Source organism: Glandiceps talaboti, chromosome 6, assembly GCF_964340395.1.
Source record: "Glandiceps talaboti chromosome 6, keGlaTala1.1, whole genome shotgun sequence".
NCBI lineage: Eukaryota > Metazoa > Hemichordata > Enteropneusta > Spengelidae > Glandiceps > Glandiceps talaboti.
Window position 1 is genome coordinate 10,934,216 of NC_135554.1, and position 13,660 is coordinate 10,947,875.

Genomic DNA, 13,660 nt, shown 5'->3' on the forward strand with positions numbered 1-13,660 from the left:
GCACGCGCCATTATGGTGAGAGAACTTAACAAATCACGACGAGTTTATTGCCATTGTCCGTTTTCATTCGTCCGTTGTCGAACAGACGTTATCGAAGAATGGCCAATAATGGCGACAAAATGACAACACGATAAGGTTACACGCATTGTAATACTAAGTCGGTTGTCTTGGAGTAACTATTACATAGCTTATTATTATGTAAAATGTGTCCAGAACTTAAACCACAGTTTGTGAGAAATAGACATTTCTGTCCGTAAAATACTAGTAATATGCAGTGAGTACGTGTTCAGTAGTGGTTCATTCCACATATGATCATGGGTATATATGACACGGACAATCGCACTCTGTATCTCGCGACCAGCCACCATGACAATCGATCGACAACAGCGCTTTGTATACACAAAGACAGTATAGTCATACATGACTGAGAAAAGAAATAGCTTAAGTTATAAAAATACCAACGAAGCGTTGTCAAGATCGCACCGACTTGAACAACCGGGTGTATTGCAATTGTCTAATAGCAATGAATGGTCATAAAAGTTATCAAACAATGCTGCAATATCCCATTCAAAACATTCATTTCAATACTTGTGGGTAATTTGTATAACAAATGGTGTTGCAATTATTCCGAAGCTGTATCCCTTTTCAGAGTTACAAGTGGTGAATAATAGAGTCCAATTTACTCTGAGTATATGTTCAAAGTTAATTTTGTACGCTTCACCGATGATGCGAATCAATTTGAAGTAAATTCCCCAAACAGACGGCCGGATGTTAAGTTTGGAGGTGTATAAATATTGAAACGGGGTACGTTTTATTAACTTCTACACCGCCATAATATTCTCTAAAAGTATCCTAACAAGCACCCGAATGTTAGAAGGTTAACAACTTTGACACGTATGCCCATAAAATATATATCGGACTAAATGATTGGAAAGCCGACAATCGATTAACTTAACACGTTCCGCCCAAAGAAAGATTATATTTTTCTATTAAAAATGTCTGGAGTTTTAGAATAGAATCTAACATAGGTTAGTACTTACATTGGGCGGCAGCTTTAACTTTATCCTTCGGCATCGTGATATCAATCCGATATCACTACTAGAGGTAGGCTAGACGACAGCGGGTAGACGATCGCTTAGAACGCCCCTCCGGATTTCGAAATAATCTCTCCCCTCGTAAAAGAACTCTCTGCGACCGATTTATTCGTCTCCGCGTTTATACTTCCAGAGCTCGAGTGTAGTACTACTGATCCGCTGTTGCGAAATTTCTTGTAGAGTTAGTTCTATTTCCCATGAATATCCGTGTAATTTAACAAGAAAGCGGTGAATTTAGAGACCTCGGTAACGCCGTCAGACATTCGTTGCATATTCCATGTTATTTACTGACCGGGTGACGCTGCGTTTGCAGGGCCACCAAATGACTCAACCCAATCTGCATATGAATATGTTTGTTCTGTATGAATGGACAGTAAATCTCCCTATGATGGAGTTAGAGACATTCAGCGGTCGAAGTAAACAATGTATTATGGCTTGTTACCAATATAGCACTGTGTAAGACATTGACAACGAGGCTTGTGTTAAGAGACAAGATTTACACCGTCCCTGAAATGAACATTCCCGATGTCTATTTCACCGTTTGAACTCGTGGACAGGGACAGCTGACGTTTATGTTTTTTTTGCATACCAAAGAAATTAAATTATATTAGCATTAGGTCATACCAGTGGCCCAGAGTGACGTACGTACACAAGCACGGAGACGACCGTTATTTCACGACCAGATTTTTTAGGAGGAGAATTTGCAAGGCCATGTGCTATGACATTCACTCAAGTTGCAAATTTATGACGTTTAAAAAAACAAGTGCATGTCAGCATTACGTGACCACTCGTGTGTTGAGCCTGAATCGAGGTCGGGAGATTACCCGAGTCTGTCCCACTTTACCCTAGTGAACTTGTCCACCCTATAACAATCTGTTGTATTTATTACATTATTTAATATATAATGACGTATTGGTACAAGTCTAGATCTCTAAAAACATATATTGTAAAACATGCGTAAATAAAATTTCCTATTGAATGGGAGAGAGAGAGAGAGAGAGAGAGAGAGAGAGAGAGAGAGAGAGAGAGAGAGAGAGAGAGAGAGAGAGAGAGAGAGAATCACAGTCACCTACTGATTGTACTTTACTTCGATACTCAAGAGTTGTTGAGATACGACTGCGAAAAACACTGATTGTCCGATGGTCAGGGTCATTCTAGTTGTTCACACTAGCTTACGTATTCAATCTTCATTAAAACTAACACCAACTGAGTTTGGCAGTACAGCTGCTGGATTACTCACAAATACAATTTAGTTATTTGGTACAGCATGCACGCAAAATTATCACTATCAGTATACTTTTCGAATAATTGCATATATTTTAGATCGGATTACATCTTTTCTCTTGCCGAATGTGTAATATGTAAGTGAGGGGGGGGGGGGGGGAGGTGTCAGCTTTTCCTGAACGTGTACTTTCGTCCAAGGCAAGGAACATTAATTTAATATACGGATATTCTAACTCAAGTCCGAAGATGCCGTCCCATCCATCAATAGAGTTCGCATATCTCCTATAGTACATACCATGAACATAATTTCCCTTCCCTCCACCCATTAACCTTGGAGGTCAAAGTTGTCAAGTTGCCTACTAACGTAACCCCCCCCCTCCCCCCATGGCCACTTTGTATTAGACTGCCAACCTCTACTCTTCAATCCCGAGCTGCCGGCGCAAAATCCCACTCGAAATGTCTTCTGGTAGTAAAAATAATACGTACTTGAGAAAAATTGCTTCAGGACATTTTGTTGCAAAGAGCTTAGGAGTCGTTGACAGCACTTGAACCATACAATTCAGCTGAAAAGTAGTTACAATACTGAATGTGTCCTCGTCCACGTGTAAGTTTATACTAGTAGTTTTTTCTCAATGGACAATGTTGACTGATTTATACTCCGATATGATGCAGAATTTTTTTTTTATAAATAACAATGACTTTTATTTGTTCAATTTCACATTGGAAATTGTTATATAAATTTAATTTTCACTATTTTCTGAAACGAAGTAAAGAAAACATAGCTTATTGTAGAAACAGTAATACTCACTGTGTGTGTATTGAATCATAGACCCTCCAACTTCTATGATTGAATAAATGTTCGAATTCAAGGTAAGGTTAACAGCAAGCGTCCAACTCCGATTATATATTTATGGGATATAAGGGCATTATTGATTTGATTTTAGGACTTGACTCAGGGTTGTGTAGTATATAATGATGTTAAATGTATACAAAGACACTGGCAGACACAGAAGCAGACAGACAGACAGACAGACAGACACACACACACGCACGCACACACACACACACACACACACACACAAATCGTGTTTATTTTAAAGAAGAGAGACATATCCGTGGAGAAGGTACAGAAAATATTTATATACATGTTTGGCAATTTAGTTGTTATTCCCCAATATTTTTCTTCGTTCAGCCAAGGAAAATACGAATGACCTAGGGGGCCCTTTTCACTACGAATCACTAAAAGAGTCTTTTCCGGTTGAATGAAGAAAAATATTGGAGAATAACATAACTATATCATCGCCAGTAAAGGGAAAGTAATGACTTTTTAATGGCTTTTTCGAACGTTTCGAAGAAAACAGAACCAGTGGCAGTAACGTAGACAAGCGTCGTCGTGACGTAGAATGACAAGTCTTAGCGTATATATTCCATTTTTGCTCGTGTATGGTATAATATACACTGACAGTATCCCTTTTTCATGAATGTTGATACCAAATCTACAGGAAAACAACAACAAAAGTTCTGTTTATACGCAACTATTTATGCAACATATGTAAGAAGTCATTTAATTTTTAATACATTGGATGATGGAGGTGATTTCTCCTAGTTTCTCAGATCGCCTATCCGAACTACTTTCATTCCACGTATCACTGTATTTTCAATCTGTCTCACTGGCTGTTATCACTTACGTAGACAATTTTACTCAAGTTTGTCCACCATTTTTTCTCCGGGTTCGAAATTCTACAATTACTCCTCATCCTCCGGTCAATCAAACGGCAAAAAATAGAATATAGGGACTGAATCATTTCCTTATTAAATCCAGGCACAATGATACGATTGCGAGCTTTTAATCGTCAACAGAACTGGAACATTTATTAGGCGACACTGGCTATTTTTTGTTAGTCACATAACCATGCTATCGCAACAATTTGATCTCAAAACTCTATTCCAACGCGTCGTTTTCCCCACATTTCTATTGAATATGCACAAATGCAGATGATGAAGTGGCATGACTTCCCCTTGTTCTATGAACAACGCATTCCGGATCCACGGACATCAGCACATTGTATACCTGTCCTGTCTCATATTATGTGCTACGTTTTTCATTAATGCGTTTATTCCTTGCTTTAGTTTACACTATCATGGTTACCATGGTGATCATCTTCGGAAAAAAATAGTGACTTAGATAATGGCAGTGAAGTCATCGTGGGGATAACGCAGGTCCATTCATCCCATCAATACTACTGTTTTGTCTAGAACTTGCAACTTTATTTGTTTGTGATATAATTTGTGTGCATAGTTTACTCTCGGATCTTGTTCATATTTTAAAAAGCTATTATATGGGCGATACGTGACAAGGAACTTTTTACATTCACGACGTGAAACACTGATAGCTATCGAAACATGAGCAGGTGAACCAAACATCCGAGCAACTGTTTTCCGGACTGTGAGAATGGATTCAGTTTAAACATGGTCACGTTGTACCGATTGGTGTAACGACTTCTGATCATCATATGTACTGACCCGTTACGTTCTATGGTACCTCTAGTAGGACCTCACAACCTATAGTCTCCACCATTTGGAAAATTTTTTACAAGGACAACGCGGGATGACGGAGTCGGTGATAATGCACGAAGAAGGAAGGTAGGCAGACATGAATAACTATTTCTTTGAATCGAAATTATAATACTCATTTTGCAGCATTATACGCAAGATTGCATTTAGATTAAAAAAGTACAAAGTGAACAATTTCCCTTCGTTATGTGTCTGTGAATTGTATGACTAAACCATGTCTATGGACTAACATTATCAGGTGTGATAGGAACCTGTCTATAGCGTCATGACTTAATTTCTTAAAATTACTATAATATGGTTATTTAAAGAAAAAAGTATTTCTTTATTTTTCTGTCCCTGGCCAGATAACGATATTGAATCGACCAAGATAATCGCCACTGAAGATGACTGAAGAAACATGGCCTACATTACAATCGCCTACAATCGACATCTCTAAATCATCTCAACCACAACCTATGGATGGTTTTGAACTAGAAGTCGAGTTAAGAGAGGCAGAAGAATGAACATCCAATGACAATGGTTGATGATGAACACATGAACTTACCCAAGATATGTTAATCAACGTATGTACATAATCAAACACAAATCTGATATAGACATCAAATCAAAGATAATATAAAAGTAAAGGAGAGAATACCCACTGCTACAAAGCGTTAGTAACTGAGAATTGTGGCAAAGGCAGTGTTTTGAAAGTAACCGCGTATGAGTGCTTAACTGGTCGAAGTATGTCAATAGAGGGCCGGAGTAACGGGGTCAAATTGTCGGAATATAGTTTTGATATTCGTTCAATGTCAAACCATCACTACTACATGTATATGGGGGCTAAGGAGAATTATTTTTCAAAGACATAAAGTAACGGTATTGTTACTATTTAGATTCAGATTGTTTACAACAGTTTTCGGGGGGGGGGGGGGTTAAACAGAACGATTCGTCGTTGTGGGCGCACTTTTAATCGTGTGTGTTGGGACTCGGAGTGAATCAGTCAGTCAGCTTAGAAAATTTCAAGTCGTCACAGTCATTCTGATTGGATAAGGGTAGAAATACAAAGACTAAGCATACTGTCACGTCTTCTATCAGCGTGTACGTGTACCTGTTTTATTGATGAAAATAATGAATGTTTATTAATAATGACATCAATTCATTAGTAAAGCGATGCATCAAAGTATCGTCTCATTTTCTCTTTATTTCTTCCTGTAGTCGCAAACTCGAAGACATCGCACGTTCCTTGGCAGTAAACGTACCAAGTGAGGGTAAGGATTGTAACTTCAATCTTTCCAAAGCGATGGTTGGGGTAAAACCCTTCCATTAGTTTTCTGAAGTTCAATCCTCTCTCCGCAAAGCTAACAAGAAACCTCCAAGAGGCGAGGCAATGCAAGAGCCTCTATTGCCGCTTACTATAACAGAGTCATCTCCTATCACCAGCCATCCACCAACATCTACGGAGAGTGATGTGAATTAAAGAGGAGATGAATCTGTAAGATTCCACGAGCACATGCGGAGAGAAGAGCTTTGAAGGTGAATCGGGTCTTCCTCAGACATGAAGATGTTGCGCGTTCCTTGGCACTGAGAAACAAGTTGAACATAGACGTGCCCAGTGAGAGTAGGGACTGCATCTTTGATCTTTCCAACGCGATGGTTGGGGTGAAACCTCCATTGTGTTTCGGTGCAGTTGCGGAACAACAGTCATCTCCGGCCACGAACCAACCACTGACATCTACGGAGAGCGACGTCGAAGAGGAGATGAATGTGTTTGCTTTATTACGATTCCAGGAGCATATGTGGAGAGAAGAGCTTTGAAGGTGAATCGGGTACAGAGTAAGAGAGTGTTGCCACTGTCAAAGCATAAACATACAGAAACAAATCAATGACAATCAACTTGCACCATCTGTGACGTGAACCAGTCTGATTGCGATGTAAATCCAAGAACACCATCAGTTTAGACGGCATACGTATATATATAGTCACAGAATTCTCCCGTTCTGTTTACTATAGTTATACTATCAATGCGAACATTGTCAAACTTTTAAAGATACCGTTCAGTTCTTCTAGACTTCACAGTTGTTTCAGATACTTAAGTTGTCCATTTCATGATATCCCAATGTTAGGTGTTATAAAATAAAGCTTCTTTGATGCTTTTCAACTTCAACTTAATAATATACTTATCATACTATCTCGGACCATGATGGCAGTCTACCTGTTTTATTGATAAAAGTAATCATATTTATTTTTATTAATCAATGATATTTATTCACTCATATGGTAAATCCATGGGGGTATAAAAAAAATATTGGCGTCATGGGCGTCTGCCTGTTCATGCAACATTCTCTTTTCTCTATATTTAATGCCTTCATGCAGTCGCAAACTTGATAACGTTGCCCTTTCCTTGGCAGTAAGGAAGAACATAGACGTGTCCAGAGAGGGTGAGGGCTGTACCTTTGACCTTTTAAATGCAATGGTTGGGTAAAAACCCTTCCATTCTGTTTTAGTGCAGTTCCCTCGTCAAGGCAACAAGAGATATCACAGAGGCGGAACAATGCGAGAACCTCTATTGCCGCCAACTACAACACAGTCATTTTTTGTCACCAGCCATCCAACAACATCTACAGAAAGCGACGTGGAAGAAGTGACGCTGTTTGCTCTATTAAGGGATCAAAAGAGATATTTCAGTTTACACAGAATGGACGAAATCTAACAAATGATGAATTAACTAAAAGAAGAATCTACTTGATATATTGAACATAAAGTCAACACATATACTACATGTAGAACAGGAGAAAGGAAGAGTTTCTTTAGATGGTCCTGAGAGTGGAAAAATTACAGAATATAAAAGACACCCTTTCAGAAGAACTTCACAAAATAAATCAGAAAAACTTGAGACAAGGACATGTGACATCATCAACAGCACAACACCTGCGATACAGTCAACAAAAACAATACATGACAGTGTAGAGCAACATAGAGATGGGCAAAGAAAAAGAACAAACAAATAGTTCTAGTGATGAAGGGCAATTCAACTTGTGACATGTACTGGTATTGGTGACTGGGTTGCTGTGTAGCTTATGATGAGGGTTGGGGTACCATGAGGTGATAATTTACTCGGATAAAGAGAAAGACATAACAGTAATGAAGTTTTTGCAATTTGCACGAAAACAATTCAAATGGCTCACTCCCCCAGACATTGCCCCTGTAAATAAACCCTTTATTTTCTTCACTGAGTTCTATATTGAACCTAGTGGAAGTGGACGAACATGAACAATTTCAGAAAGATCAATACAAACAATACTACAAAATATTTTACATAAAGTATAAATAATTAACAATGCTGTAATCAATCAAAAGAATTTGTATAGCGCCAAAATCCAATACAATATTTTCTAGAAAAAAAATTCAATATATTCTACATTAAGGCTTAAAATTACAAAAAAAAAAGAAGAAGAAGTCAATGCTCATTTCTAAACAAAATGGCCGCCGAGTATGCTAAAATTCTCATTTTTGCCGACCCATATCTGCAGAACCGATGTTTTTAAGACATTGCAAACATCTCCAAAATTTAACTTCCTTAATTTTCACTTGTCACGGTCAAAGCATGAGGTTGAAGTACAATCCGCTCGCCAAAGGAAGAAGAAACACCATAGAGGCGGGGCAATGAAGGAACCGTTATTGCCACCAGCCTTCAACCAATTACATCTAAGGTGATCGACGTCGAAGAGGAGATGACTCTGTTCGCTCAATTAAGATTCCGTGAGCATATGAGACGAGAAGAGGCGGCTAAAGTGACCATATAAGGTGAATCACGTGAGTAAGAGAGTGTTGTCACTGTCAAAGCATAAACATTCAGAAACAAATCAATGGCAATCAACTTCCATCATCTGTGACGTAACTAATAGAATACAACATCAACGACAAGCGTAGCGAAGGTGAACAAGTCTGATTGCGATGTAAAACCCAATAATTTCATCAGTTGAGAAGACGTACATATAGTGACATAATCCCCCGCTCTGTTTACCTTCTAATACCATCAACACGAAGAATGTCACGCTTCCAACGTAGGAGTATTCATCATCAGGAGATTGCTACATTAACAATCTATCATGGAATAACTTATAACATCAACCAGATGCCATGGTTGAGGTGAAACCCTTCCAATCTGAGGTTGAAGTACAATCCGCTCACCAAGGGAAGAAAAAACATCATAGAGGAGGGGCAATGAAAGAACCTTTATTGCCACCAACTGAAACAGAGTCATCTCCGGCCACCAGCCATCCACCAACTTCTACGGAGAGCGACGTCGAAGAGGAGATGATTCTGTTCGCTCAATTAAGATTCTGTGATCATATGCGACGAGAAGAGGCGACTAAAGTGACCATATAAGGTGAATCACGTGAGTAATTGAGTGTTGTCACTGTCAAAGCATAAACATTCAGAAATAAATCAATCACAATCAACTTCCATCATCTGGTGACATAACTAATAGAATACAACATCAACGACAAGCGTAGCGAAGGTGAACAAGTCTGATTGCGATGTAAAACCCAATAATATCATGTTTAGAGACAGACAGATAGCTATAAAATGTATAGTGACAGAATTCCCATTTCTGTTTATATTTTTCATCTCCGATTACAATACTGACCATCGCTTCTCCAATTTATCATTTTTTGTCATAAGTTTCCTTCATAGTTTTAAACTCCATCAACTATTTCAAGTTTTAGCACGTCGGTAGACTCTCGTATGCCTACTACTCCTTTTTTGGAACATAGCTGGGACATCATAACACAATTTCTTAAGTTTGACCTTTGTTATTTTACAACCAGGTTTGATTTGAATAACATTTGGTGTTGACAAATTCAAAAGATTATTTAATGACCTTGCTTATGTCGGTGGCATTTCAGCCAAGTCATTGAAGACAATGCTGCAGTCTATGTCTGATGCTGTCTCCTACAGAGACAGTGTGATGAAGGCATTCCATATCAAGTTAGATGAATGGAAATCTGGGGATATGCCACCGCGGGCTCATATTGAACCAACTCATTTAAAAGAATTGGGATGGTTCCTCATCGGCCGCAGGGTTTCATATATTAAGCTCAACCATGTACATAGAGTTAAAACAGGATTGACACCGAAGTATATATCCGATCCATTTGTTTTTAAAAGCCATGTATATATAACTAGATCCGGTCCCTATTCTATTTTTATTCCAGATGGGGCTCGGTTTTATCAGAATACTTTAATTTGTTTATACAGCTAGTGTGGAATGGAACAAAGTGCCAAGTAATGTACGTCTAGTACTCTTTTAAAGAAAAGGTTGAAAGGATACTTTTATGATTTAATGGATCGATGTGTAAAGGATGACTTTCTTTTTTACTGATTGTTGTTTTGTCTCATGTGAGTTTAATCTGTATCTTTGGTAAAGTTGAGTTTGTCTGTTCTATGTGGGACCACAGTTGAAACAAGTTTTTAACTTTTCTGTTACCCCAACACAATAACGTTTATTTTGCCTGTTGCAATTGTTTTCTGTATACTGAATGTTTATTTTCTCAAATTAATGGAGAACTGTTCAGCTAGAGGGCACACAGAGTATACATGTGCAAAGCCTCAACATCTTCTACTACTCGGCTCACTTCCTTCTAGGCTTAATTAACAAATTATTGACATGTGTTCTGTCTGGTCCTACAATGAGCAATGAGTTGAATATGACCAATCATGTACTATACACAACAGTTAAACTTCAAACATTCTTCGTGACCTCAATTTTTTTTTAAATTTATGTATCACAGACGAGAAAAGCCCTTTTACTAGTACCTGGAATGATGTAGGCTATGGTGCAACATTTGCACTTATTCATGTGAACTTATGAAAAAAACAACAATGTTCATCTTCACATTTTCACAAAGGTCACAGTTGGTGAAACAAAGGAGGAATATATATTGTTTTGGAACCAGTAGTCGAGTATGCCATTAAAATAAGTCCAAACAGTGGAAAGGCAGCCCTTCATAGGTTAATCACGGAAATGAAGGACTTGTTCATGCACAACTATAAACCAGCCATCTTTATCCTTGGAGCATCTGTAATGATGTTGCATCGAGACCAAATACTATCAACTTTCAACTGTTGTCTCATACCAATTGCGGTTTCCCATCCTGTGGTGTTGGTAAATCCACAGCACTAAACATTGCAAGAGTTCTTCTAGGAGAAGGAAACGCATACTATATAAAGAAAGGTACAAGGTATGTCATACTTCCCCTTAATTATTAATGTTTCACAACTCATAGGTGACAATGATAAAACTAGACACTCTAAACAGTTACGAAGAAGTTTTTACCACAAGTTTTCTGGGTAATTCTAGTGAAGTAATGTGAAGAAGTGACTCTGTCTGTAGATAAAACTCACTGTACAAGGCGATGACTGTATTTCCTGGAATTGTGTTACACTTTAATTCATGATTTTGATTTTTTTTTATTCTTCACGAGGAAAATGTGATTTATATAACTGACAACAAATGCGAAACAAAGAAACAGAACTTTCATAGACCACTCAACATGTGATGCTGTGCGTCATACACATCAGCAGTGATGTCACTAACGCATTTACTTGCAACCAATGGCAATAATACATCCCCTCTTTATAAGAATACGAAAATAGCATACCATCTTATTATACGTAAGTTGTAAAACTGACAGGTCAAGTCTCGACACAGACATAGCTTAGACCGGTGTTGAAGACGTGTCAAGCACCAAGCGTAATTAAGTAGAACATAACGTACAGACTTACGTTTACACGAAAAGAGAAATATAAAATAGTAGAGAGACACCCGGGGACAAAACTGTAGAATGGAGCTAGCTGGCTTTTACTAGTAGTATCTCGAGCTCGACCTCTTACCTCTGGCTTTCACAAGTTTCAGGATGCATGTATACACAACGCAACTTACACAGAACTGTACGCAACGCAAGGCCTGTTTACTCATGCAGTGTACTTCCATGGAGAAAATTAGTGCAGAGATACAGTTCAAAGTATTATCTAATAGCCATAATGCTAAATGGGGCTTGGACAGTAAAACCACACGAGATGGTCTGCCAATTGTGAAGCCCTTAAGTATGATAAATATATGGGCAGTACAGATCTTGCAGACAAGATGACTCGATACTAGCCTCATTTATGATGTCAAAACAAATGGTTCTTCAGCGTCCTTGGTTGCTTGGTAAAGAATACATATATATTGTGGAAGAAACATCCATCTACTATCTGCTACAGGAAGACAAGTCATCAGGATGCAATTTGTAGAGTTGCTAACTATAGTGGCAAATGCGGTTGGGTGTTCATTGCAGGGGCATGAATATGTTGGCTTTGCCATCCGCGGCCTTACTGAGACACAATTTGCATTCATGATAGAGCCAACAGATGCACAGAACTACTTTCCAATGACAGAATGTTTAGTTTGTAAAGGAAGGCTGAAAAGTGACGACCAATACCTACAGCGATATCTCTATGAGCACAATTCTACAAGAGTTCACTATCCAAAAACGTCCATAGTTGAATGCAGAAGATGTGCTGTATACCCTTGTGCATGGACAAATACTTTGGAATATATCATATATGTAAGAACTTTGAGCAGAATGCCTAGGCCTGTAGGTTCCCATTTTGATTGACCCTACTGTTGAATGCCGATGACCACATTGATGAGTTTAGATTACATAAATAACAAAGTAGTCATTCTCTGAAGGGTTTCATATTTTATTTTTAAATTTTTGATATTTTGGAAAACTGCTGTGATGCATTTCTTAAAAACTTAAGAAAATCACATCTCATAACATGTTTTGATAATGTTATGTTCTACATTGTCCTGGTATCTGTAGATTTGTATGTATGTAGTATTTGTATACATGAAATATGCAAATTTGTTTGTATTTACTATAAACATTGGCGGACAGTACTTATTGATGTATACGATAAATAACTTATTTAAGCTTAATTTGATTTGCCTGTTAATTTTTAAAACTAATTTCCAATGATGCACATGTTTTGAGCATTAACAACCAAAACGACCCCTTTTGTACATTCACCCTTCTTAACTTTACTTTTGCTGTAGATAGTTCAAGTGGATGGAAATCTCTTCAAAGTTAAATTTATGAAGAGAGTAGCTCATGGAAAATATATCTAGCCAACAGTTTGATACAGATGGGTTTAATGTGGCTGTCGAATTCATGAACACAGACTTTGCCAAGAAGTTGTTTTTATTCCTATGGGAAATCTTAGCTGACAGTGTTCAGTGTAAATTCAGTGCTACCAAATGCACTGGCTTTTGATACACTGTTTGCAGAGCAGGTGTTATGTTCAATTGCTACAGATAAACTTATCTGGACCAGATAAGTTTATTTGTAGCAATTGAACAAAACAACTGCTTGGCAAACATATAAGTTCAACTGTATCAAAACCAGTGCATTTGATAGCAGTGATAGTGCTGATGTAAATTTTGGGCTGCTAAATTTATCTATAAACGTGATATTTACTTTTCTTCTCAGAAATGAGTACCTACTTAGGTTGTCTAATAACTTGATTTGGCAGTCAACCTTAGAACCAGAAAAAACATTTACACAAACCCGGCCATTGAGGAAAATCTTGCAACTAACCCAAGATCAACTAACGCATGATATATTCATCAAACTTAATTGGTGAACTACTCAAAAAGTGACATTGGGTCAGTATTACTATTAGAGAGTTTCGGCTGCACGTTCAACGCATACTCGCACGTGTGACGTAGAAGAATTTGT

General features: G+C 38.0%; 1 protein-coding gene across 2 annotated transcripts in view; it reads right to left on the bottom strand.

Moving 5' to 3' along the window:
• The window catches only part of LOC144436654 (cAMP-dependent protein kinase catalytic subunit 1), a 57,160-nt gene that overhangs the window by 36,624 nt on the left and 6,876 nt on the right, over nucleotides 1–13,660 (bottom strand). Inside the window, exon 1 of one of the 2 annotated variants that reach the window (XM_078125495.1) lies at nucleotides 1,041–1,302. The exons of the other annotated variant lie outside the window; for it this stretch is intronic. Within the exon in view, the coding sequence (XP_077981621.1) occupies nucleotides 1,041–1,074 (34 nt within the window). The 5' untranslated portion in view covers nucleotides 1,075–1,302. Of the gene's footprint in view, nucleotides 1–1,040; nucleotides 1,303–13,660 lie in introns of those variants that run through there. 2 annotated transcript variants of the gene reach the window in all.